Source organism: Magallana gigas, chromosome 5, assembly GCF_963853765.1.
Source record: "Magallana gigas chromosome 5, xbMagGiga1.1, whole genome shotgun sequence".
NCBI classification, from domain to species: domain Eukaryota; kingdom Metazoa; phylum Mollusca; class Bivalvia; order Ostreida; family Ostreidae; genus Magallana; species Magallana gigas.
Window position 1 is genome coordinate 39,135,414 of NC_088857.1, and position 25,690 is coordinate 39,161,103.

At 33.3% G+C, this 25,690-nt stretch overlaps 2 protein-coding genes across 4 annotated transcripts in view; one reads left to right on the forward strand and one right to left on the reverse strand.

Moving 5' to 3' along the window:
- The first annotated feature begins 9,425 nt into the window (after positions 1-9,425).
- Positions 9,426-15,255, forward strand: LOC105325491 (alpha-1,3-mannosyl-glycoprotein 4-beta-N-acetylglucosaminyltransferase C-like). Of its 2 annotated transcripts, none has more exons than XM_066085124.1 (4): positions 9,426-9,604; positions 12,804-12,883; positions 13,357-13,477; positions 14,285-15,255. In XM_066085124.1, the coding sequence occupies exons 1-4, from the start codon at positions 9,565-9,567 to the stop codon at positions 14,974-14,976; spliced, it is 933 nt and encodes a 310-aa protein (XP_065941196.1). In that variant the 5' UTR covers positions 9,426-9,564; the 3' UTR covers positions 14,977-15,255. The 2 variants fall into 2 exon arrangements, with proteins under 2 accessions (XP_065941196.1, XP_011423380.3); XM_011425078.4 differs by lacking the exon at positions 9,426-9,604 and adding an exon at positions 12,245-12,593.
- Positions 15,256-16,150: 895 nt separating this feature from the next.
- The window catches only part of LOC105325490 (uncharacterized), a 35,412-nt gene continuing 25,872 nt past the window's right edge, over positions 16,151-25,690 (reverse strand). The window contains exons 47-72 of one of the 2 annotated variants that reach the window (XM_011425076.4): positions 25,171-25,269; positions 24,738-24,860; positions 24,315-24,627; positions 23,964-24,131; positions 23,784-23,871; positions 23,542-23,691; positions 23,177-23,368; positions 22,974-23,071; positions 22,626-22,795; positions 22,412-22,536; positions 22,034-22,132; positions 21,330-21,474; positions 21,135-21,233; positions 20,787-20,909; positions 20,050-20,198; positions 19,791-19,945; positions 19,371-19,532; positions 19,147-19,231; positions 18,617-18,952; positions 18,209-18,476; positions 17,866-17,990; positions 17,569-17,667; positions 17,187-17,331; positions 16,996-17,094; positions 16,685-16,807; positions 16,151-16,523 (exon numbers count right to left, since the gene is read on the reverse strand). In XM_011425076.4, the coding sequence (XP_011423378.3) occupies positions 16,238-16,523; positions 16,685-16,807; positions 16,996-17,094; positions 17,187-17,331; positions 17,569-17,667; positions 17,866-17,990; positions 18,209-18,476; positions 18,617-18,952; positions 19,147-19,231; positions 19,371-19,532; positions 19,791-19,945; positions 20,050-20,198; positions 20,787-20,909; positions 21,135-21,233; positions 21,330-21,474; positions 22,034-22,132; positions 22,412-22,536; positions 22,626-22,795; positions 22,974-23,071; positions 23,177-23,368; positions 23,542-23,691; positions 23,784-23,871; positions 23,964-24,131; positions 24,315-24,627; positions 24,738-24,860; positions 25,171-25,269 (4,024 nt within the window). In that variant the 3' untranslated portion in view covers positions 16,151-16,237. The remainder of the gene's footprint in view (positions 16,524-16,684; positions 16,808-16,995; positions 17,095-17,186; positions 17,332-17,568; positions 17,668-17,865; positions 17,991-18,208; positions 18,477-18,616; positions 18,953-19,146; positions 19,232-19,370; positions 19,533-19,790; positions 19,946-20,049; positions 20,199-20,786; positions 20,910-21,134; positions 21,234-21,329; positions 21,475-22,033; positions 22,133-22,411; positions 22,537-22,625; positions 22,796-22,973; positions 23,072-23,176; positions 23,369-23,541; positions 23,692-23,783; positions 23,872-23,963; positions 24,132-24,314; positions 24,628-24,737; positions 24,861-25,170; positions 25,270-25,690) is intronic. The other variant, XM_011425077.4, reaches the window with a different exon arrangement.

Genomic DNA, 25,690 nt, shown 5'->3' on the forward strand with positions numbered 1-25,690 from the left:
TCATAATGAAAGTAGTCATTCTAACCTTTGAGTACCCTGTGTATCTTTTCACACACTTTACATGCAAAAAATATTTGGAATGTAAATATAATTATATAATAGTGTTGTGTTGTGCATGTAATATGCCTAAATAGTAGTCAGGGTTTGATACATAGTGCACGAGCCGTAGGCGAGTGCACTATGTATCAAACCCTGACTACTATTTAGGCATAGTACATGCACAACACAACACTATTGTTATTATTATGCCGACTGTTGAATATACTGACGTGCTTTGCTATATTTAAGTAGCTGTGACGTTCGAGTGTTGACAAGTCCCTATAAATTATCACTGGAAAAGCAAGCTTTTGGTTTGTTTGTTTTTCAAATTAATCAATTGATTTGATTGTTTATTTAATCAATAAGTTGTTGTACACGAAAAAGTCAACAAAGGTTTATGTTCTTTTCAAGAAATGAGAGACGTTTGGCCTTACCGAGAAAACTCGAAATGTTTAGCAGACGAAATCTCATTGAATTTTTTTCTTGTACATTCTTTATTAAGCGTCATTTAAAAAAGCGTTTTTGTGATTCTCATGTAGAATTTCTTTGAAAAATGTTCAATCAATTTGTTCAAAAGTTTATAAGAAACTTTAACTTTAAAATTACCGTCAATAATGAAGTGTTTTTGGAAAAATGAATAATTTTAATTGCTTGATGTCAGTCGTATATATCTACGTTTTATATATATAAATACCATTAGTGTTACTAACGGCTAATTTAGAGTAGCGGTAACGCGTAGGGCTTCAAGCTTGAATGATTTTAGCGTCGTGAGTTCGTATCCCGCTGTCGGCGCTTGTAAGATTTTCGTTGAAAACATTTGCCGTGCTCTATTTCGGCTTGTTATACTTTCATGTTAAATACTGAAATCTGATTGGTTAAGACGCAGTTAATAATATTTACTATTACCCTCAGCGTTAGCAACGCACTTGGCAACGGGTAACATTAAAAAATATTACATGCGCGAAAATTATGCGCGTACGGTTCGCTGTAGAATTCACGTTATTCCTATATAAAAGCAGTAAAATTTTCTTAAAAATTTTAAAAAAGACATTCAGTATAACAAAATAAATAGTGCCTGTTTGGGAGGATAACAGTTGAAATTGACACCCCTCGAAAACCATTGTCAACCTCCGCTTCGCGTCGGTTGACAATGGTTTTCTCGGGGTGTCAATTTCAACTGTTACCCTCCCAAACAGGCACTATTTATATAATAGTATGCTTACGCTATATGAATCCTTTAATACTATGCGAAAATAGATGAGTGACAAACTGACAGAAGGCATAATAATGCTATATATAGTACCGCGCTTCCGCGGGATATCATCTATAGTGATGTGTAATAAAAAAAAAACCATGGAACCAAACACAGCGTAATATAAACAATAGACAATGACAAAAGTTAACATTAATGACCTAATTAATGACAAATTCTTGAAATAGTAAAATCCATCCCTTGTAAAAGATATCTAAAATGGCTATTACAGTACAGTATCATTTCTGTAACATATGATTTTATTGTTCAAACTTAAGAAAGATATAATCTCTGCTTTGGTTGCAAGTAATACAGTGTGTAGGTGAAATTTTAGTGTTGATGAATGCATGACATTAATATCCAATCCAATAAATCATATCCATAAACAGTCTTTGAAAATACAATAATTATTAGCTATAACATTTGAGCAGTTTTTAATTTTCCTCTAATCTGAGGAGGGTGCCTACCGAGTTAAAAACACACCATATTATTATTCCTTATTTTCTTAACACCTACATTTAGTATTTTCTACCAAAAATGGCATAAGAACGCCTTCTCAGTAGGCATTATATTACGCGAAACGGGTATTATATCGTCTTTCCAAAAGGCGTTATATAACGCGAAAAAGGCGTTGTAGCACATTATAACGCCCTAATTTGGAAAAAAAGCATATATCATAACGCATTTTCGTTAAATTCGTAATAACGATCACAAATAAAGAATTGACTTTGAGAGAGAGAGAGAGAGAGAGAGAGAGAGAGAGAGAGAGAGAGAGAGAGAGATGAGAGAGAGAGAGAGAAACCAGCAGACATGCACATAGACAGAAGAAATGGGTATGGATTGGACACATCATATGGAAACCACCATCCAGGCACCACACGGCACGCCCTGTCCTGGAAAAAGAAAAAGAGAGAGAGAGAGAGTTTACCATAAGAACCATGCCTGAAATAGTGTTTTGTTTTGTGAGAGAAAAAGAGAGACCCAAAGCATCCGCAAAATAACGGGTCCGTTAACTTTACGGAACGATAACGGATGCATCGGTAAAAAAAATAACTTGATAACATCTCCTTTAGCGTTTAGTTAACGGATGCGGTCAGAAAACCATTTGTTTCACCACAATGCAGCTTCCCAAAATAATCTTATGGAGTGGGGCGATTTTGACGCAGAACTGTGTTCGATCGGGTCTTAGATGGCCTATGTTCTTTAGGGAACGACAGGCTTAAACAGTGAATCCATCTGTCATGTGGTAAATTTTGAACATTTAATATGTAAATTGAATTTACACCCAACCGGTAAAATTCAAAGTTTTACAACATGACTCATCATTAATATATTTGTTTTTCATTTTTGATGTTGATTTTGCCTGGATTATTTTGTGATTGATAAAATCATGGCCATGTACGTGTTCACCGAGTACATGAACTCCACGGACTGCAAGGACTGAAAACACATACATTGTGATATGCACTTGTTTAAAGCTCAGGTTGTTTCTTTTTGCACGTGCTCAAATAACTAACACATGCAGTCGTCATTGACAAAACAGATTCCGAGAGACAACTACCTAATTACACCATATGTCGTCAGTGACAGTTAGATCATCGTTTACTCCCTCCAAAAATGCAACCTGAAGATCACAAATGATTTAAGTTGGCTTTAAGTCGATAAATATCACAATTACCATAGAACTAATGCGAGAACGTGCTGGTTTCCACCGGCATTCACACAACAGATTCAGTGGTAGATGCATTGTCATAGCCGCTAAGCTCCGAGTCTAACACTCTCTCCTACCCTGGTGTTAGAATTTGACAATTCTTTGTTACAGGAATAATATGAAGGCGTTTGGCTACCCATAAGTCCCTGTTTGGATAAAGTTTCATCAGCTATATAATTGAATTTCTTCTTTGATTCGAATATTGAAACATCGATCTACGGATAACTATAGGTAAGCTGCGTTTTATGATTTAGAAAGTAATATACAGTCGTTTGATTTGAACATATATATATATATATATATATATATATATATATATATATATATATATATATATATATATATATATATATATATATATATATATATATATATATATATATATATATATATATATAAACTAGGCAGTAGGCAATGTCTATGTAAGCTACATTTGTACATGTACATGGCTATAATTCTCAAAATCCCTGAAAAAACATCTATGATATTATATACACTTCAGTTCTAGTATATGACTGAGTATGATTTTTCTTATTTAGAACTCTATTGTACGAAAAATTATTAAATTTACGTGAATAAACTTTTACGAAACCGCGCTTCATACATGTATTATTGTATGAGAAAACCTTGTACTTCGGTAAAAAAATTAATAAATATATATACATTGTATATATGACCTTGCTACATGTATGTACTTATAAACAATAATTTTATACTCTTCTTCTGAATCTATGTAGCTGTCAAATTTATCATTATGCAAAACGATAAATATGCCAATGACATGTTGACAAATTTAGAGTAAAAGTTGTTTCAAATGATCGAAAATGAGAAAATGGTACTATATACGGATACACGGAAGGATGTATTGAATTACAAGAAGATTTAGAGAAGTTTATAATAATCTGGTTTTTTTTTTTAAATTTAATTTATTATTCCTTTTTTTTAAATTAGATTAAGTTAAAGTTTCCTAAAAAAAAAATCAAACAATTTGTCAGAGTTAGACTTTTGTTTAAAAAACTATAACCAGCCATCATATTTTCCTGTGGTATAATAGAATAAACTTTAAGCAAATATTCCATCTTTGATATTACATAAGCCAAAATCATAAAAGGCATGGATATGAGAGATTTCCACACGAGTCCATCATCCATACAAGGCATGTAAGGTCTCGATTATTTAATGGAAAACTGTTGTTCTTCTTGCATGTAAGAGCTCTCTAAAGAACAACTTGGACACAATTTGAGCTTTTAATTTTAATATTTTACCATTTAGAATGATTGATATGAATATTTTAAATGATTTGTCAAAAGTCAAATAGTGCGTCATAAGCAAACTTCAGAATTATATGTGTTTCACTGGTATAAGATTCAATGAAATCTTGCTTTCTTTCGTTGATGATATCATTTATGAACACATTGAATCAGTTTACCTTGATTGTCACGAATAGTTTAGTAAAAATAATTATGATTTAATCCTTTACATTATTTGTATACAAATATTTAAAAAATGCGCAAACGTATCTCATACAAAAGAAAAAAGAAAAAAAAGAAATAAAATCTTGATCTAAGTCTCTCTTAATATCTTGAAGTTGTCGAAGTAGTCCCTCTCTTTCAAAGCATTCTAATTTTTTTTTGCAGAGATGAAGTGTTGCGCATTTGCCATCATATTGTGGCTGACAGTACATTCTGTTTATACCAGACCCAATGGTTCCGGACACTTTCAGTTGTCTTTGTTCCGGTCTCTTCATTATAGAGATGGTAACAGCCAACTTGGGGGCATTCCTCAGCAGAATGAACTAGAACCACTCCAGCATGAATTTCCAGACCTCAACGATATTCAAATAAAGGAGGAGAGACCATGCAAATGCGATAAGAGTTATGAGAAATTCATCAAAGATAGATATTCGCGATTCAGCAAATCGAAAATTCGAGGCATGTTGTACCGGTTTGGGAAATAATGAGAAAATTGAAGAACGGTACAAACAGACAGAAATGACCACAAATGGCTGTATTGATGTACATTTATCATTTTCATGTGTTGTCCTTTATATCAGTTAAAATAAATCTATGAAAATATTACATTAAAAGAATATTTCAAAGTAAAAAAGTAAGGAAATAAATTAATTAAATATCAAAGAAATCAGACATGTAATATAAAGGATGGCATTGAATGGACAGAAAGGCCCATTTTCTGACTTTTGAATCGCCAGTGTCTTTCTCGGTAATAACACCAAGAATCGATTTTGTTACCTATCGTCCAATATATTTCATCAACACCGTGGTTGGGATGCAAGGCGTTGCCTAATTATACCAAATGAAACAATGTCATTGATTTGAATATTTAATGGAATAATACATGAAAATTATATAAACGTATGTTATAAGGAATCATTCTTTGAATATTATGAGTTGATATATTATTATGATAAAGCTTTTCCAGCTTTGTTGGATTTGATCACCCCGATCGTATTTGATCAGCTCATAAACCTCAAATAATAATACCTCATTCCTAAAATAAACGCGAAAATTTTGTGAATAATCTGTAACTTTTGCATCATACAAGCAAGTTAACGCAACACTTCTTTGATCAGGCGTACATTTTATCAAAGTAGGAGAACCATAACTCCATCGCCCTACCTCCAAAAAAAAAAGTCATGTGTTTCAATCGAATTTTTATTACACAAGAACGTCGAGATAATCGAAAATTCGCGACTGACTGCGGAACTTTTAGCGCGGATTAAACACTGTTCTATATTGAGAAAAATAAATAAAGACTATTTTTGTTTTCTATCATAAGTTTAGAGACTTATTTAATTTTTATGGGAACTTTGATCTTGAACTTTAATTATTCTGGATGTAACAGTTATATAAACTTGCACATAATAAATTGATGTAAATCTGTCTTTACCATTGCATGTATGTGCATGAAGTTTGGTACGAGATCAAAATGAGTAAACACGATTATTTTAAAAAAATAAAATAAATAATAATAATAAAAAATACCCACGAGCGACCACCATCTTACATGTATCCCCATATATAGGACAACGTTTCACAAGCTTGGCAATTTACGTCTAACGAGTACAGTCATTATTTTAATATAAAAGGACGCTCAATTTATTGGGCCATATTAAATCAAATTGTTGAGATGTTCATTAGCATGGTCTTGTCAGTACTGTGTATTAATAGTAACATTATCTTCAAAAGATGGGAAAAAAACCCACACTGAAATCGATCCTACAATTTAAATGCTATGCCTCAGTAACATGCTGGTATTCCAAAAAGCTTTGGAAGCTTTAAAGGGACCTAGACATGGTTTGAGATCAAAATTTTATTTCTGCAATGTTTTTGTATGAAATGGTTTACTTGACTGTGCATTTTGAATGCTTGACCAAAATTGTAATGTTAGAAAAGAAGTCAAGTTACAAGCAAGATATAGAGGTTAGATTTTATTTTTTATGTAAACAAAGCTCGAGTCTCATATTTGTTTACCTATTATGAAAACCATTCAAATTGTCATTTCTAAGACAAAGTAACTCATGACAAACAGGGTAATTAACTAATTTAATATGGTTTGAACATATTTTATTGTATATATAATATACAAAGGGTTCGAACACAAGTTCTTGCAACTTACTAGGTTCTCACCCAATTACAAGTAATTTGCAATTGTCATAAAACATGGTACAGGTATATACACATATATTGAAAAAAAAATGGTAAAGAACAAAATAGTATACTTATGTAAATCTGCGAGAATTGATTATAAAGTTCTGCACAGCTGTGAAAATTCTAACATTAGTTTTATAATCTAGGTTGTCATTACCCCATAGTAAAGTATGCGAATCTATAATACCTAAATTTTGTATTTGGAATAGTTCATTAAATAAGGTATTCCTTGCATTAGAAAATAGTTTGCAAACAAATAAAAAATGATATACATCTTCTTTCTTTCCACATATGCAATTTGGAGAATCAACAATATTTCTTCTGTGTAAATCATAATTTAGTAAACAATTGTGTCTTAATTTTGTATGAATGATGTTAGTTACTCTTTTGCCATGAAGAAAATATTTTGGAACTTTTGAATCACTGCCATTATTAGAGATGCTTCTTTGAAACTGGCGGATGGATGTTGATTTTTTTAATATCCGAATTTAGAGAGTTCCATTTGCCTATAGCATCTGGAATAAATGATTTTTTATATGTATCATACTTAACTCTAGGAGGTATATAATTGTCTTCATAACGAGTATTGTAGCGAGAATTATCTTTCCTAAAAATGTTAGCAATATCACTAAGATATTGAGGCACAAGATTGTAATGAATTTTGTACATAATCGTCATTTTAGCTATTTCTCTCCTTTTAGATAGAGAGTCCCAACCCGTTTCGAAATACAATGATTCCCTTGAGGCCAAAATTGGAAGTCCCGTGACAATTCTTGCAGCGTGTAGTTGTACTTTCTCTAACTTTTCAATTTCTGCGGAAGAACAACCATCCCATACAACAGAAGCATATTCTAATATTGGCCTTACAAAAGTTATATATAATTTTGATAGTTTGTCTCTGCCTAAAATAAATTTAAGTTTCTTAAGTAGTCCTAATTTTTTACAAGCGATGTTCACTATATCATTGATGTACACAGACCACTTCAAATCATCAGAGAGCGTTAGGCCTAGATGTTTATGACAAGAAACAATATCTAACTGACAATCTTGAAAAAACAGTTCTGGGGTTACATTACGTTTTGATTTGCTAAAAAATACAACTTTGGTTTTATTAGGATTAAATTTAAGTAACCAATCATTGGACCATTTTTCTAATATTCTAAGGTCATGATTTAACACATTTTCGACATTTCTTAAGTTTTTATCCGCATACTGGATTGAATTATCATCTGCGTATAATCTACAAAAGGACAACATATTTTGTGCAACATCATTGACATAAATTAAAAACAAAAGGGGCCCAAGTACAGATCCTTTTGGCACTCCAGCATTAATACTTAAGCTGGATGATAATAAATCTTTATACATCACTTTTTGAGATCTGTTACACAAATAGCTGCTAAACCATTGAAAAGATTGCCACAAATACCGTAAGTTTGTAATTTAAAAAGAAGTCCTTCATGCCAAACTCTGTCAAAGGCTTTTGATAGATCACAAAAAACAATGCAACATGATTTACCCTCATCAATATTCTTAACAATGCTATGATATGTCTCAATTAACTGGTACACTGTTGAATGACCGGGTAAAAAACCGGCTTGGTATTTATAAAATAAATTGTTACTGTGGAAATAATTATAAACATGTTTGAAAACAATTCTCTCCATTATTTTACTTACACAGCTTAGTAAAGAAACAGGTCTATAATTACATGCGAGTGATGGGTCCTCTTTTTTAAAAAGAGGTAGAACATGGGCCATTTTCCAACTATTAGGAAATGATCGTTCTAAAAGAGACTTATTAAAAAGTAAACATAAAGGCTTGCATATTGTAAACATAGTTGATTTTAACATTTTATGACTAATACTATCAGGTCCAATAGCTTTGTTGACTGGCAAAACAGATATAATGTCAGTCACTTCAAACTCTTCAATAAAAATGTTGTCTAAGGTTTCATCACATTGTAAGTACAATTCTGGTAAAACCTTACCGGTAGTCAGAATATTCGAAATAGATGAAAAATATTTGTTAAGCACTTCTGTCTTATCAACATCAGAAAACGCTGTTTTAACATTATTTTTATCATCTGTGTATTGTAAAGGTGGAATTTCACTGGTTGTTTTTGTTTGGAAAACGTCTTTAAGAAGTTTCCAGTATAATTTGTTATTGCTTTTACTAGAGTCATCAATAAAAGTTTCAATGTTGTCGTAGTAGTTAGAAAATGCTTGCTTTTTCATGTTGTTTACTTGATTTCGAACTTTTTTATACTTTGACCAATCACATATTTTGTTAGTTTTCATTGCAATGTTACGTAGACGATCTCTAATCATAATTGTTTTACGTAGAGTAGAATCAAACCATGGCTTATCCTTAGGTCGAACAGTAATAGTTTTCTCTGGAATGCACTCACGTACGCATTTGAGGAAATGAATGGTAAAATTTTCAGCAGCGACAGAGACGTTACTGGCTTCAGATATAAGAGTTGACCAGTTACTATCCTTAATCAAAAGATTTAACTTATCAAAGTCAGCACTTTTATAATCCCAAATTTTACGTTTGTACGCCCGCTTTAAATTATACTTCAGAACAAGCGAGATATGTGTAGCTTTATGGTCGCTAAGAGTAGAGTCAATTTCAATAGTCCCTGCTTCGCCTATTTGAGTATCTATTGTTGTGAGAATAGGGTCTATAAGTGTGCGTGTCGTGCTGGAAATTCGTGTAGGTTCGTGGATGTTGTTAATTAAACTATGGTTGGACATAACATCGACAATTGGATGTGACTGTGGAATATTTAGAAAATCAACATTTAAATCTCCAACTATGACTATTTTGTCGGATATTTCCCCAACTTTATCTAAAGACCATAAAAAATTTGTCCAAAATCTATTGTCAGCATGAGGAGGACGATATATGCAACAGAGGAAAAAGTTACAGGTATGGTTTACGATTTCTATCCACAAACATTCTATCCCTACAGGTTCGTATTCTGAGCGTCTATGTACTTGAATGATGTTTAAAACATATATCATGACCCCACCTCCGTAACAGTTTCTGTCTTTTCTATAAATAGTATCAAAACCGTCAAGTGAAAGACTATCGTTCGACACAGTGTCGTCGAGATGAGTTTCGGTAAAGCATAAAATGTCGAAATCATGAACCAAAGTATTAAGATGAGCAATTTTGTGTCTGATACTTCTAATATTTAGGTGAATTATGTCAAGGACATTGTCAGTCATTGGTCCAGGGTTGACCTCAATATCGCCGGATATCATCAAAATAAATATGAAAAATTGTAGGTAAAAATTGATTAAAACTGCGTTATCCCTAATACGTATTGCAGTATTTGTGATGGTGATGACACATGATTTGAATATTGAAAACATTTTCGAAAACTTAAAAAGAAAAGTGGCGGTCTTTGACAAACATCTGCATGAAAAATAGAAAGAGCCGATTGCAGCACGGTATTGCTCAATGGAGTTAGCCATTGTCAAAATGTTTGGATTTGAAAAATACCGGGTAACATAAGCGGCTGCAATCGGTAGAAAATAATAATGCCTTATAGAAAAATAGTGTCAAGTAGAAAAATAGTGCCGGGTAGAAAAATTGCGCTAAGAAATTAAACATTGAAATTACAGAGCATGTACTATGACAATTGGTAACATATTGTTCAAGTAAAGTCTCAGAAAAAAATACAACAAAACAAAAATAAATCGTACACATGTGAAGGTAAACATAGAATACAAAAAACAAGGAAGTGGAAACGAAACAACTACGTTGGGAACACTCTCCATTTGGAGAAGTACAAAACCGTAATTGGTAAATGAAAAATAACCAAAAATATGTACAGAATGTATGCAGACATAGAAGTTGCATGAAAAGAGTTAATTTGTGTGAAGATGAAGAGAGAAGTTATGATGGATAATAGTTAGATTTATATAAAATTGCTTATGTTTTATTTTACTGAATTATAGTGACATATATATTTTAACATCAATGGAATGGTACATTGTATGTTTAAACAGGTATGGTATCTTTATTAAGACTAGTTTATTAAGAGGTAGTTTTATAAGAAAATAACACCGAGTTCACTTTCACAAAAGGAGTGGAGAAGATAGTACGGGAAGTCACTGTAGTCCATCAGATATCGTCCCGAATGTCGTGGCCGAATTGAACCAGCTCTGATTCCTCGCGAATGTGATATACTTTGCCATTGATGTCTTTGACCGATAATTTACCGTTCGATGACCACACCTTACTTAGTCGACCGCGACGACACAGTTGTCTGCATAAATACATCAGTCTGTCTCGGAATTTGGTTAGGTCTTCGTTGATCCTGACGTTCTTCGTGTCGTTATGGGAACGCAGTTTTTTCAGATCCTTTAGGATTCCGAATTTCGTGTCAACAGATTTCAGTCTCGCAATAATCTGTCGGGGCCCGTTTCGCGGTTTTCCAACTCGGTGGGAATTTATAATGTCGTCCGGAGAGAGTTCGATCCCGGCCTTGGTTGTGACATCGATAATTTTGGCTTTCGTGTCTTCAGCTGAGGATTCAGTAATGCCCGAGATTCGGACCAGAGGTCTTCTCCCGTGTTGTTCTAGTTCATCCAACTCCATTTTGAGTTGCTTGTTTTCATCACGTAGTTAATCAACCTGAATACACAATGGTTTGACCTTTTCAGCTATCATTTGCGACATTTCCTCTCGGAGAGACTCTCTTACGACCACTCTCACAGCCTCTGCTATTTTCTGAATATCCTCGGCTGATATAGTGACGGGGGAGCTGAACACATATTGATGATTGAAACCCTGCTGATTGGGATCTGCAGTTGGTTGTGTGCCTTGCTCAGCAGTTGCATTAGGTGTAGACTGCATTATTGGTTCAGAGGGAGATTTGACAGATACTTCAATCTCTGTAGGTGTGCTGTCGTGTTCTCGTGATTTTTTGGGGGTGCGAGGATCCTCAATGAATGATATGGATAGGTCTCTCAATGCCCTTTTGTTGTTGGAATCACACATAATACAGAAAAGTACAAGCGATCACACATTAAAGTTTGCTACTAATATACAGGAGGAATAATTGTGATTTCGGACTTTATTGTCTATAAGTAGCATGGAAGTGTGAACTCACCGAGTGAACAAGACACATAGAAAACACTGAAAATAAATAGGATTACCTCACATTTAGCTTAATCGTCAGCACACCGAATGTTTCTTTCATATATTCCTTGAAACTAGTTCATTCTCATCATCAATCACACACTTTTCGATAAAAAATTACATATTTTAAGCGGAGCTCTGCAAACACGACCACTTCCCAAGAAGGGCCGCAACTCTATCATAAATTAATATCTACAAACAAAATATTATCAACAAAAGACAGAAAGTTTTGCTTGGAACTTGTACCAATACAACACGAATGTAAACAATGTAACACTCGAGCCTTGTTTATGTTTATAAAACAAAGAATTCCTAACTGCGCATTTTGCTTGTAACTTAATAATTGCAATTGCAACCATTTTAACCGTTCTAGACATTAAACATGGAAAAATAAAATTTATATAATTGACTTGAAATCGTGTCTATGGCCCATTTAAACTAAAAATTGATTTTTCCAAAAGTTTGACTGTAACAAGTTGAATAGGGTACAAAGTAAATAACAATATCTTTACCGAAGCGGCTTTCCGATCCGTCCCGTTTTAAATAATCGATAAATACAATTTGTTGATAAGTGTATCATTGAAAGGCGATATTATGACAATCAGCGGATGCGGACAGACATAAATAATGACTGTGAAATTACGTCGTAGGGCGTTGATACAAGAAAACCTGGTGATTATCATATTTTTGGCGGTTGTTCACTGTTTTGTTATATGGTTGATTGTGGAATATACACAATACGGCAACACCATTGCCTGGATAAAAGGTGTGTAAACTTTTTTAGACAACATATTAACGAGTACTTGTAAACGCATGACCGTTGTGAATTTTTCGGATTCAAATGAAAATTCCAATTACTAGTACCTGAAAATCAAATACGTTTATTAAGATGGCGTAGAAGGATACATTTATATATTTGTTGTTGATTTGATGATTAATTATTGCACTTTAATCACATTCATATTCTTTCTCTTAGGAAATAATATTGGAGGATCACCTCAAAAGATTGTTCTGGAATTGAAAGTGGCAAATGGGGTCAATCTCTCACACCAACGTGTCGGTATACCCATATTGTACATGTATATACAAATAGGGTTAAGTTATAATTATAACTTAATCATGGTATCTTCAAATTCAAAATTCTAAAATTGAAATACCCCAAAGCCTTAAGGCATAACAAATATTCAAACGTATACAATGATCGACATGTATCTAAGCTCTGTATTTAAAGCTCATGAATTGGTTATGCAGTAGAAATATCCAAGTTAAGCGTTTTATACATAAAAAGTGATGCGATTTATTATATTCTTCAAGTCCTCAAATTGTTTCATACAATTGTTTCAAAGTTAGTTTGAAATAAGTTTATACTGTGTAAACACGGGTAGGAATGATTCAGCAAATTCAAGCGCATATACATCTGTCAAATAAAACAAAGGAAAGTGGACTGCCATGAAAGATTGAATGATTTTACGATTGCATGACATTAGATAATCTGCAAGTGGTATTTACATAGACTGTTTTTATAATAGATAAAGCCTAGATCTTCAGAGCATCGTTATAGAGATACATCAATCGGCGATTCTTTGGAAACATTTTTAATGGATTGTCGTCAGAGAGCGCTCGTACACGGGTATTTTAGGCCCTATAAAGGTATTTTGTCATTTAGAAATTAGTTTATTGATTTTGTAGAAAATTATACTATAAAAAAAACTTCTGTCCCCAGTTTTTGCTTCCACCACTTTTTGCTTGATACTTCAATAATAGTAAATACCTTTGTGCTCAAACTACGTTCATCCACTAATATGAAAAATGTCCAGATTATCTGTTTTGAAACGCCCCCTCTACCGCTTCAGGTTTCAATACACATCCAAAAATTGAAAGTCTACGGAGATTTTGCATTGCATCAGCCATTAATAAGCCCGGATGATAATGTTAAAAAATTGCGCGATGTATTCCGAGTGTATTCCGAATGGAGAAAAGATGTAAACATTTCCCATTACAAATCTCCGTAAGAAAATTGTTTTCGTTCCTGTGAAATTTTATGAGAGAAAAAGGATAATTGTTCAATGAAGATATCTTGGATATATTCTCTTTCATCGATTTCAATTGTATTTCTTTCACAGGTATTTGTATTTTTATTAAAAATCATCAAAAATTGATGGAAGCAATAACTTGGGACAGACTTTAGATGGTAATATAGAAGTAAGATTCAATTATCATGATGTTAATGCCCGTCGATTGTCTATTGAATAATTGATTCAAATATCCAAACCTGCTCCCTCTCTCTCTCTATCTCTCTGTGAGATTACGTAGAGGGTTTTTTTTTTTAAATGAATTATTCCGGTAATTATCAAAAATCACATTCAAACCCTTTGTGACATCTTTTTATTGTAGTTTCAGAAAAGCTTTGCAAACTTTGAAAATAGGCGAGGATTTAATTATATATATGTATTGTAGGATACCTAACCATCGCTCTTCCTGCCGTTAGACGACTGAACGGCTCTACAAGACTTGTAGAGGACACATTGAATTCGTTAATTGTCAGTACCCTTACAAAAGATGTGCCGAAAATTTTGATTGTCGTGTTCCTGCTAACGGACGACCCAGTATGGACTGAAAAGACAGGAAATCAGCTGTATGACAAATACAAAGAGCATGTCGACAAGGGGTTCGTGCAGATTGTTCGAGGTCATCGCAATGGTCTCTCCAAATTGTTTCCTTTCCCTGCTTCCGAGAATTCGGAGGAAAGGCAGAGACAAGCTGAAAATCTACATTACCTTAACATTATGGCTTATGCCAAAAACCTCTCCTCCTATTTACTTCTTTTAGATGAGGATGTCCGATGTCAAAGCAACTACATCCAGAAGATTTTTGGGTTTATTCAAGCAAATACTAAACCTAATCGCGTTTGGTTTGTTTTGAATTTCAGTCACAGTAATTTGATGGGACAGCTAACAAAAACATCTGATTTGCTTAAAGCAATCAAACTTTTGGTAGTTTTGAGATATGACGTTACGTACGAGACTTTAATCGATTACATAAGAGCGCTGAAAGGGCAACCCAAGAAATGTCAAATTAAATATCCACCGTTTCGATATGCAAATATGAAAAGGAAAACATTTTTGCATAAAAATTTTACACAATCTTAAGTTGCTCGTCGGTGTCATGTACATGTAGTTAATTGAATGGAACTGAGTAAACTGGGTGTTGATTTGGAATCAATATCATTATATGTCCTACATAATCGGGGATAAACAAAATTTTAAAATATGGATTCAATAGATATGATATAATTATTATGATGATTATAGAAATGTATCACCATTTTTCAAGTGAAAATACCATCAAGAAATAATCTCGATTGATTGTGTTATACTTGTATTTGACTTAGCCACTGGCAGGTAGTGATGATCTCACGGAAATAAATATTGGAGTATATGTTTATGTCAGTCATGTTTTTTTTTTAAACACGGATCACTCACCTGTTTAAACAGGTGATCAACACTTCACTATATTTTATCAATTCAATGTAAATACATGTACCTTTGAAAAAAGTATTATCTACTACTAAGGATAAATGACACTCAAATATTGACAAATATTCAGAGAATGAATTTTTCAAATGGATGAACAAAAATAATAACCTCTGAAAGTAAAAGCGGAAAAAGTTATAAAGTAGTGCGAGATCAAAGTAGATGGAAAGGTGGTAACACTTCACAATCGTAGTTTTAGATAATTTTAATTTTATCATTTTATTTAATTCTTTAAAAAAAGCGTTGGCGCTCTATTTGTCACAAAATTATTCTATGGATTTATTAAAACTTCCTTTTAATTTCTCTATTTCTAGACATATGAACAGGACTAAAAAGAAATGAATTCTTGTGAATACTGTAAAATACAGTTGTTAAAGCAACGATTCTGATCGTGGGATTTTGATGCCAGGCAGTAGTATTGATTATTAGAGTGAAATACATATACCTTTAATGTTTCTGCGTAATGTCAGTAAATAGAAGTTCAAGAACACTTCTTACAAATCTGCGAATGAAATTTCTTAAATACTCTTCAAACCTCTCGTTCCGAAATTGTGCACCTCAAATACTGCTTAGATCTGCCAATCTTTGCACTCATCATTTCATACATTCAATCATGATCAGTTTAATAATAAATGAACCGGATTTCTATAAATTATACACTAGTGACCATTAGATAAGGTTCATCGGACACTGTTCACAAATGATACATGATATGTATATTTTCAGGAACAACTTCATGCGGACTTAAATCATCGTTGAAATATAAATGCATGAAATAAATGATCTTCAAGACTTTCATCATTTTTTATTAAAAATAAAATCGTTTTATAGAAAATCTTGCATATATATCCTATACAATACTTAGGATTATGCACTCTCAAAGATACAAAAATATTGTTAATATTAAAGACAACACTATTCCTTTCAAAACAATTAGTTCGGATGAATGCAGAGACAAGCCACTGTTTATATGAGGCGACGGTGTTGGTTCTGGAAAATGTGGGCACTCATCCGTCCAGTCTTCGTCCTTGACCTCTTTTTCTAGCCAATCCATCAGCGGTTTATAATACTCCAGAAGGGGACCAATATCAACCTTACGCTGACCAGTCAGTTTCTCCATTGCGTCTGGCCAAGGAACGGATGAACCTAGTTTTAGTGTATCACTGCAAACAAAAATTTCAAATTTAAATTGTGTCAGAAAGCAGTGGACGTGGAAAGAGAGAGAGAGAGAGAGAGAGAGAGAGAGAGAGAGAGAGAGCCCGTGTGTTTGTGTTAAACGGGGATTTAAGACCAAGTGAGAACAATCCCCGAATGTTCTGCTTACCCGAGTAACTTTCCGGCTTTCTTAGAATTATAAATATCACACGTATGCAGAGGACCCGTATGACCGGAGGCATTGCAGAGGGCTTTATGGAATTGGAACTGCATGACATGACTCATAAAATACCTACAAGGATAATCCAAAATCTCTAATTCAACAATTTGAACTGAAAAAGATATTCTAAACAATCAGAAAACTCTTAATGTTATAAAATTACAGTAAACAAATTTCTTCCATGATTCGTTTGAAAGCATCTTATTTCCGGTGTTAGTTTTTGTCGCTTGACTATGCTGTATTAAAGAAACTAAACTTACGAAATGTACTGATAATTAGCTGGAATGTGATATTTTGCCCCTGGATCAAAGTCGCCCTCTGTTCTTCGGACTGGCGGAGAGATTCCCTGATATTTACACCTACAAATCACCATAACAAAACAACACTTAAAGCATATGGTACATTCATACACTACGTACATTATATCATGAGGTCGGTTACTGAGTAATACCTTAGTTGCCACCATTTACTGTTGAAATCATCCGGATGAGTGTCTCGATTATATACACTCCACCTCCAATTGTCCATTATAAAGGCAAACGGCATAAAAACAACCTTCTCTAGTGCCATCTTCATCAAGAAATTCAAATCTGCTTCTGTAAAATAGAATGGCCTGGGGTTTAAATCATAAATAAATTTGAAACTGTCATGTATTCATTAAATTTTTTTTTCACGCAGCAATGACCGAGTTAAAGAAACATTCAATCAATACAACCGTTCAAGATACCTGAAACTGTTATTCTTAAGCTTTTATCAATTCCGATACACAGAACATATTGCATACTTAGAGGGCTATCATTGAGACAATACCTGCTATCACTGAGTTACAATACCTTCGCTGTTTTCATTACTATCCAGAAGCCCTATCTTGCTGAGATGGCCGGGTGTCTGAACGGACAACGATATAGTGTCACCAATCGCCTCGTGGAAACCTAGATGTCAGTGCACGGTAAGAAAAGTAATTGAACTTCATAACGCCTAAATCTTTAACAAAAGTAATAGTTTTCATAATAATGACTATAAATATCAATGAAATCGAACATATCCACTTAGAGAACTGTTAATTTGATTCCGAGGAACCATTTTTTAATTTCTTAGACATTTCCTGGAATAAGAACCGTGATACATGCCTGGGTTAGCACCGTCTCTGAAATGCACGGATTGATTTTCATAGTTCATGAAGTACTGAATGTGACCCATCTCGTGGTGAATCACGATAAGGCTTTCGTGAGTCTTCACCGTACACATCTTTATCCTACAGGGAAAAACGCAGGTATCCAATATAATACGTACTGTCTTAAATATAATTTATTTTAATCAACGAAGAGCTATATGACCATTTATTAACCTTTCATCACAAGGAATTTAATTCTGTAGTTCAAAAATATGTAGATTTCAAATACAGTTTACATATTGTGGGGAAATTACAAAAATCAAACCAGAACTGTCTGGAAATGACAAAATATTTCGCACCTGAAGTCGTCTGTGTCAAACATGTCATAAGCGGCGGCGTGACAGAGGACGTTCCTGTCCCTGGGCTTCCTAATCATGGAGTTTTTCCAGAACTTTCCCGTCATTTTTTCCATTCCAAGAGACATAAAGAAGCTCTCTGCCGTTTGAAACATTCTTTCTACAGTGTAATTCTGTTTGACCAAAGCTCCGGTAACATCAATTATTTCTTTATTTTTAAAAGGCTGCAGCAGTCGGTAAATATTGTCCCACTTTTGGGCCCACATATTACCTAGATTTAAAAACAAGACGATTTCTGTGTAGTTTTAAAAACTATTTTCTAAATTGATGTTAGCGACTGAAATATAAATTTAAAAGTTAAATTATTTTGAAAACATACGTTGAGAAGAGATAAAGATTTGAGACATTTACCAAGCAAATGAGCTGGAATATGCCCAGTTTCCGGAAAGATGTCAGCACCAAATATACTCTTGAGTTTCATTTTTGCATAGGCATGTATTTTTCGGTACATCGGCATCATATCTTGAAGAATCTTTTCAACATCCGCCGGTAAGGTCTCGGAGTTAAATGAGCGTCTTTCCCACTGACCATAGTCTTTATAACCAAGCTCTTTGATTGCTTTATTTGCAAGGTAGACATATTCAGTATACAACGGCATAATTTTGCGACCAACGGCGTCTCTGAAACCCTTCCATGCTTGGAGAAGTTCGTTTGAATCAGAGGAATCGGTCAGGATCTTTGTTAGTCCTGTAGTGATATTGGTAGAACAATTAATTGGTCATGTAAGCACACCAATTACTTAATTATTATTATATTGCAACATACATGCAATTGGTGCAAATAAGGTCCGCAAAGGCAGGTATGCCACAATATATTTCAAATAGGTAAAGATATCATAAGATGTCATAGCGAAATAAAAGATTTTTTAAGCATCTGATCACCTGGTTCAAGTTCCTGTACTTGTCCATTAACTGACACCTTGGCAGTACTGTATATATTTATCATTTCTGACTGTAGTTCCTCCATCTAATGATAAAATATTGTACATAGTTATTGGAAAAAAAACACTGTTCAGTTCCTCTGCATACTTTTTTACTTATTATTCCAACACACGTTTATTTTAAATACAGTAACTATCTTCAAAACCAAAAGCAATGGATCTCACCTTTTTCAAATCATCAACGTTTTTCAGAGCCCCGGTCCCTATATCTTTTATCTTTCCAAACAGCCGGCGGTGGCGCTCGTTCTTAATGTTTGGAATATCAATGTGTCGGACGTAGTCGTATGCTTCTTTCCTAAATTCCGAGAATTTAAGTATGGCCTCTGTCTGAAAATCAAGCAATGCTGCAATTTATTAACAACTAAAAAAAGATATTTTTTTTCATTTGTTCAGTGCTCTTAGCTATTGATGAAATATTAAATTATGTTATTCTTTATGAATTTTCTATGACAACGATCATTTCTAATTTCACATTGGTACTGTCACGATAAGAATTAAGACATTATTTTCAACAAATTCAACAGACAAATCTCACACATCAATTGTATAATTTGGAGACCCCTGTGTACATGTTAAAAGTTGTACCTTTTTGTTTTTGTTGTGTTCAGTCATATTTGATTCATAATCAAATGTTGTTTTCATCATATCATGGAAAACACGCTTTGCATTGTCTTCATAATTATTCAACCAGTAACCGAACAGTTCTCCATGGGTAAAACTATTGCAATTGGTTTCCCACCCTGGAATAATATCCATATGGTATACTCAAAATTAAGTTAAATGATCAACTTCAACTTTCAAGCAACATTTATCATCCCGTTACTAATAATAAACTTCCTTTTACCCTTTTCTTCTCCTTTGTTTTGTTCTTCTAACCATTGCTGCAGAGGCTTGAAATAGTCCAATATTGCTGTTGCATCCATTTTAGACTGGCCTGTTAATTCCTTCATTACCTCTGGCCAGGGTTTAGAAGAACCAACTTTAAGCAAATTTCTAGAATACACAAGTGTATGTTTAAAGTTTGAAATATAAAATTGTGAATACGAAATAGTGTTTAAAATATTCAAGTTTTAATTTTTTCAGTATTTAGCACACAATCTTAACAGCGCTGTTGCGTTAAAACTTGTTAAATCTTTTCGTGTTATATTTTTTCTGCTCTTTGAATTACATGTAGTTAATTTCATTGCTCCGTGATCCCCATTCATCCATAAATATTACCATGTGACAAGTTTCGTATTTGATACACGTTTTGATAATTGTGTGATGCAATCAAACTTTTCTTATTTGCGGAAAACACTTGTCACGCATAATGGAATTATATGAATAAAATAATTTAATTGCTTATAATGAAAAAAAACCCCCAATAGATTAGTTTGTAAACTGGTAAAATACTTGTACAACAATTGTCATGCCTAATACACGTGGTATGATAATCTGATGAATGAATGAACAATTCCAATGACTGTTTGTCATGATATTGACAATTTTCGTAATCTGATGTCGTATAAATTGATTTTCATTTAAACAATGAATTGATGTACAAAACATTTGATTGCGATGCTGAAAATGAAATGCGCCAACCTCAGTTTTTCTCCAGCTGCCTTTGACTGGTAGATGTCACACTGATGTAGGGGTCCGCTTTCTCCTGCCGCCTCACACAAAGCTTTGTGGAATTGGAACTGTATCACGAAACTCACAAAGTACCTAGATGTAAACAAAAGTACTAATGTTGTTGTAATGTTGTTAAATCATTCTCATGCATAAAAAGAAGCGGCAATTAAAATTTGTACTGCAATTTACTGCTAATACCTACATTTAATAACATGCATCAAGGGTGGTTAAAACATACACGTAACTGTTGTTTCTAAATTAATAAAAGATGCATTTTAGCAAATGTAAACGAAGAAGAAATGAATCTTCTATACAGACCTTATATATGGTGTGTTGGATGGAATGTGGTATTTAGCTCCTGGATCAAAATCATCTTCTGTTCTGGGCATTGGGGAAGTTATCCCTTGGTATTTACACCTTAAAGGAAAATTTTATATCATAGTGATAAATGTACTTAAAAAAATAAAATTCGTCCATGTGTCATCTTAATAAATTTAAAGACATGTTTCGTACCTGAGTTCCCACCACTTCTGGTTGTATCTGTCTTTGGGTGTCTCCCCACTGAACACGCTCCATCTCCACTGGTCAATCAGATAACCGAACGGAAGGAAGGCAATCTTCTCCAGCGCCATTTTCATCAAGAAATTTAAGTCTGATTCTAAAGTCAGATGTAAAATATTGAAAGCGAATATGTTAACTTGATTGTATATCAAAAAAACCACATTAGGCTGGTTTATTCCTACTTTTTCAGACTATTGATAGGCAGGTATTAAAATCAATTTTTTTTCAGATTAGCAAAAAAAAAATCATTTTGAGTCCAATTTTGTTAAATAAATAAAAAAAGACATCTTCTATTAGATACATTGTAATTACCTTTGTCAAACATACTATTCAACAGTTTTCAATGCCAAAATGGCTTATATTTAATTCAATACCTTAAGCACATTGAAATAAGAATTATTTCAGTGATTCGTACATTAATACTGAATTCGACAACCACGTGAATATTTACTGTCCGACTTTTAAGGACCCTTTTCTTCTTTAAAAGTTGCATATTTTTATTTTTTTCTGATTGTAACACATGCAAGAATGAATCTTCAAAGATTGAACAATGTATTCCTGATATGAGTAACCTAATGCAAAGAAATTGAGTACCTGTTTTAAAAAGCCGTCTTAAAATAATGGTGTATATAGAATTATATGAAAAACAACAAGACCTTTATCGTTTGTGAGATTTTTCAGAAATCCAATCTTATGTAAATGTTTTGGCGTCGACACAGATAGAGCCATGGTATCACCAATTGCTTCGTGGAATCCTAAAAATAAGATATGATAAACAATCAGTGACCATTAATCTCGCATAGTGAGGTACAATGTAAACAATACTACGAAAAGAAATTATACATTATACCATATAAATGTTCGATTAATTGCTTAGTATCTATCATATTAAATTACTAAACATTTTTAATGGTTCTTTCTTTGATGTAATATTTTTCAATGTTCAATGTCATTTATGTCTCTATTTTCATAGATGATAGTTGGGAAGTAATTATAATTCAAGGTTAAAATTTTATTATATCAGCATATCAGACCTGGATTAGCCCCCCTTCTAAAGGCGACAGGCAAGTCTTTGTATTGAAGATAGTACTGAATGTGTCCCATTTCATGGTGAATAGTAATCAAATCCTCCATAGTGACGTCAGTGCACATTTTTATCCTGCAGGAGCAAAGAAGATGTACATGTACTTGGTGCAGCTTGAATATACAAAACTCTACAAAAAGTCGGCGTTCATTTAGATAATTTACCTGAAATCTTTTTGGTTATAGAAATCCCATGCAGAGGCATGACAAACAACATCCCGTCCTTCTGGTTTGACTATCATAGACTTGTTCCAAAATGTTTCAGGCATAGGTTTTAAACCAAGTGACTTGAAAAATTCCTCTGCAGTCCTGAACATTTGCAGAGCAGTATAATTCTTAAAATTAAAAAATAAGTTTTAATAACACGTTTCAGTTATAATTGATGCAATACTTCAGTACACGAATGCTTTTACCATCAGAATTATTTCGTCTTTCTTGGTTTTGTGAATGGATTAAGAATTTTCATATTATTAGTATTAAAGACAGATTGATGTTTTGTTACTAAAAACCAACTTTTTCCTTAAGAACAGGAGTTATATCTATCTTCGCCTTGTTTTTATATGGTATCACCAAATCATAAATATTATTCCATTGTTGTGCCCACATGTTTCCTAAAAAATCAAAATACTTATATGTACACACAAAATTTCCTTTATGAATAATCATTCTTTAAATATCCAATGTTGTATCACATTTATTTATATATTCATAAATACCAAGTAAATGAGCAGGAATTTGGCCTGAGACAGGGAACAGCTCTGTGCCGTATTGCTTTCTTAATTGCTTCCGAACGTATGTATGGAGCTCTTGATATAAAGGTTTTAACTGTTCAAGCAGTTGTTTAAGATCTTCTTGAAAAGTTGGAGTTTCGTATGCGGATCTCCAGTATGCGCCGGTATCGTTAAAACCTGTATTAGATAATCAAATCATGGAATCGTAAAAACATTTAAACTGCTCTTGAACATGTCAAAGTATTTCAAAAATGCATAATTATGTTAATGAAATAGTAAGTTCAGTCTTATTTTTTGTGGGTTTCAAAGATATAACATATTAAGATTTTTTTTACACTATTCATTCATACCCATATTTAGTTCCTGAATTCCTTCATTACTCAGTTTCACAAATTCAGCATATTTGTCTTTCATTTTCTTTCCACTAGCATCTCTCCATCCTTTCCAAATCATTGATAACTCGGTATAATTTCTCGAGGAAGACATGATTCTAGAGATATCTACAATGACAAAAATATCATTATAGTTCATGTACATTGTTTACACTTGAGAACTTTGTATATGCATACGAGTTTTAACCACAATAACGTACCTGGCTCTAGCGATAAACAGGTATCGTTTGATACGCAAACTTGTGCTTTTGCGTATATTCCTTCAATATCAGACTGCAGGCCGTTCAGCTAAAGTAAAAACGATCAATACAGGTAATAACTTTTTCTCTGACATGTAATATTTCAATATTACTCTAAAACAGTAGCATTTCAGAACTTACCTTTCTTAACTTTGACTTATCGGAAAGGGCACTTGTTCCAATATTTGACACCTTGTACAACTCACGCCCCATCAAAGTGGATTTTGGAATGTTTAGAACACGCAAAAGGTATGATGCTTCTTTAGCTGACCGTTTCTTATATTTAGCAAGTTCCAACCGTGCTTCTACCTTTATAATAAATCAAAGATATCATTGTGTTTATCCTACTTGCAATGTTAATTAAATTTAGTGAATTTGCAATTAACAAATCTTAATCGATCAGAATAGAATCTTACCGAATATATTTTCAATGCTTGTTATTAAATACATCGTTCTTTATTTATATTTATAATGAGAAATATACGCATTAACCTCTCTTTTGGAATTTTCATCAGTAATATTAGTAGCGTATGCCCATTCCACCTCTCCCTCTTTGCTTCGCTCTATTTGCGATATCTCGTTATTCTTTTTCAGCCACTGCTTGGCAGTCTCCATATCCACTTTGTTCAAGAAGCTTGGACACTCCTCCATCCATCCACCTGATTCGTTTTGATTTTGGACTTTAAGCCACTCCAACAATGGACTGAAGTACTCTATCAACGGCCCAACGTCCATTTTCCGTTGCCCTGTCAACTTCTCCATCGCATGTTGCCAAGGTTGCGAGGACCCTAGCTTTAGCATATCTCTGAATAGAAATTGTATCACCATAAACACATATTTATTAATGGTCAGTAACATTGATGATATAATGCTGCAATTTCAAATGCCATACGACTCCAAATTTATACTGCATACCCGAGTTTTGTGCCTGCCGCTTTTGATTGGTAGATGTCACACTGGTATAGTGGGCCTGTTTGACCTGCCTCCTCACACAGAGCTTTGTGGAACTGGAACTGTATCACGAAACTTACAAAGTACCTATATAATATCAAAAGCATCGAACTTATTATGGTATTGTGTATAATTATATTAAACACCGTCTAGAAAAACTAACGAATGTAATACATCTAAAACTATGCTAAACTGTTCTACCTATTTGCAATTACTTTCTTTGGTAATTTACCAGAGAATACTGTAAAATTATTAAAATTCGCGGTGGCTCAATTTTCAATGATATCACACATTACTTTACGTCCTCGGCAAATTATCTAATACAGAATATATTTAACATACAAGCGAATCCTCGAAATTACGTTAACGCTTATCATTAAGTTTAATGTGAAACAACCTGATATATGGTGTGTTAGAAGGAATGTGATATTTTGCACCGGGATCGAAGTCCTCCTCTGTTCTTGTGACTGCCGGAGAAATTCCTTGGTATTTGCATCTACAGACAAAGAACTGTTATATAAATTTGTACGCACATAATTTAAAAAATATTTCACTAAGCAAAAACACGCACGAATCGAATAACATAGTACATAAGAAAGATAAATTCACACACTCATATTGATAATTCAAATGATAATGATAACTATTTCCGTATTGCAATTTTTATTATTTATTTATTTATTTATTTATTTTATAAGCAGAATAATTGGTTACTATGTAAAAGTTTTTGTAGTACACACTAACAAAAATAGTGCTTTAATTTTTGCAATCTGGATAACCACAAAAATCGCATACAATATTTGTTTAATAGTACTAGTATACTGAAGGTGCAAAATATATATGATAATTGTATCATTAGTAAAGACATTTTTAAAAACAACTATGCCCGACAAAAAAAATTATCGTACTGTTTATCA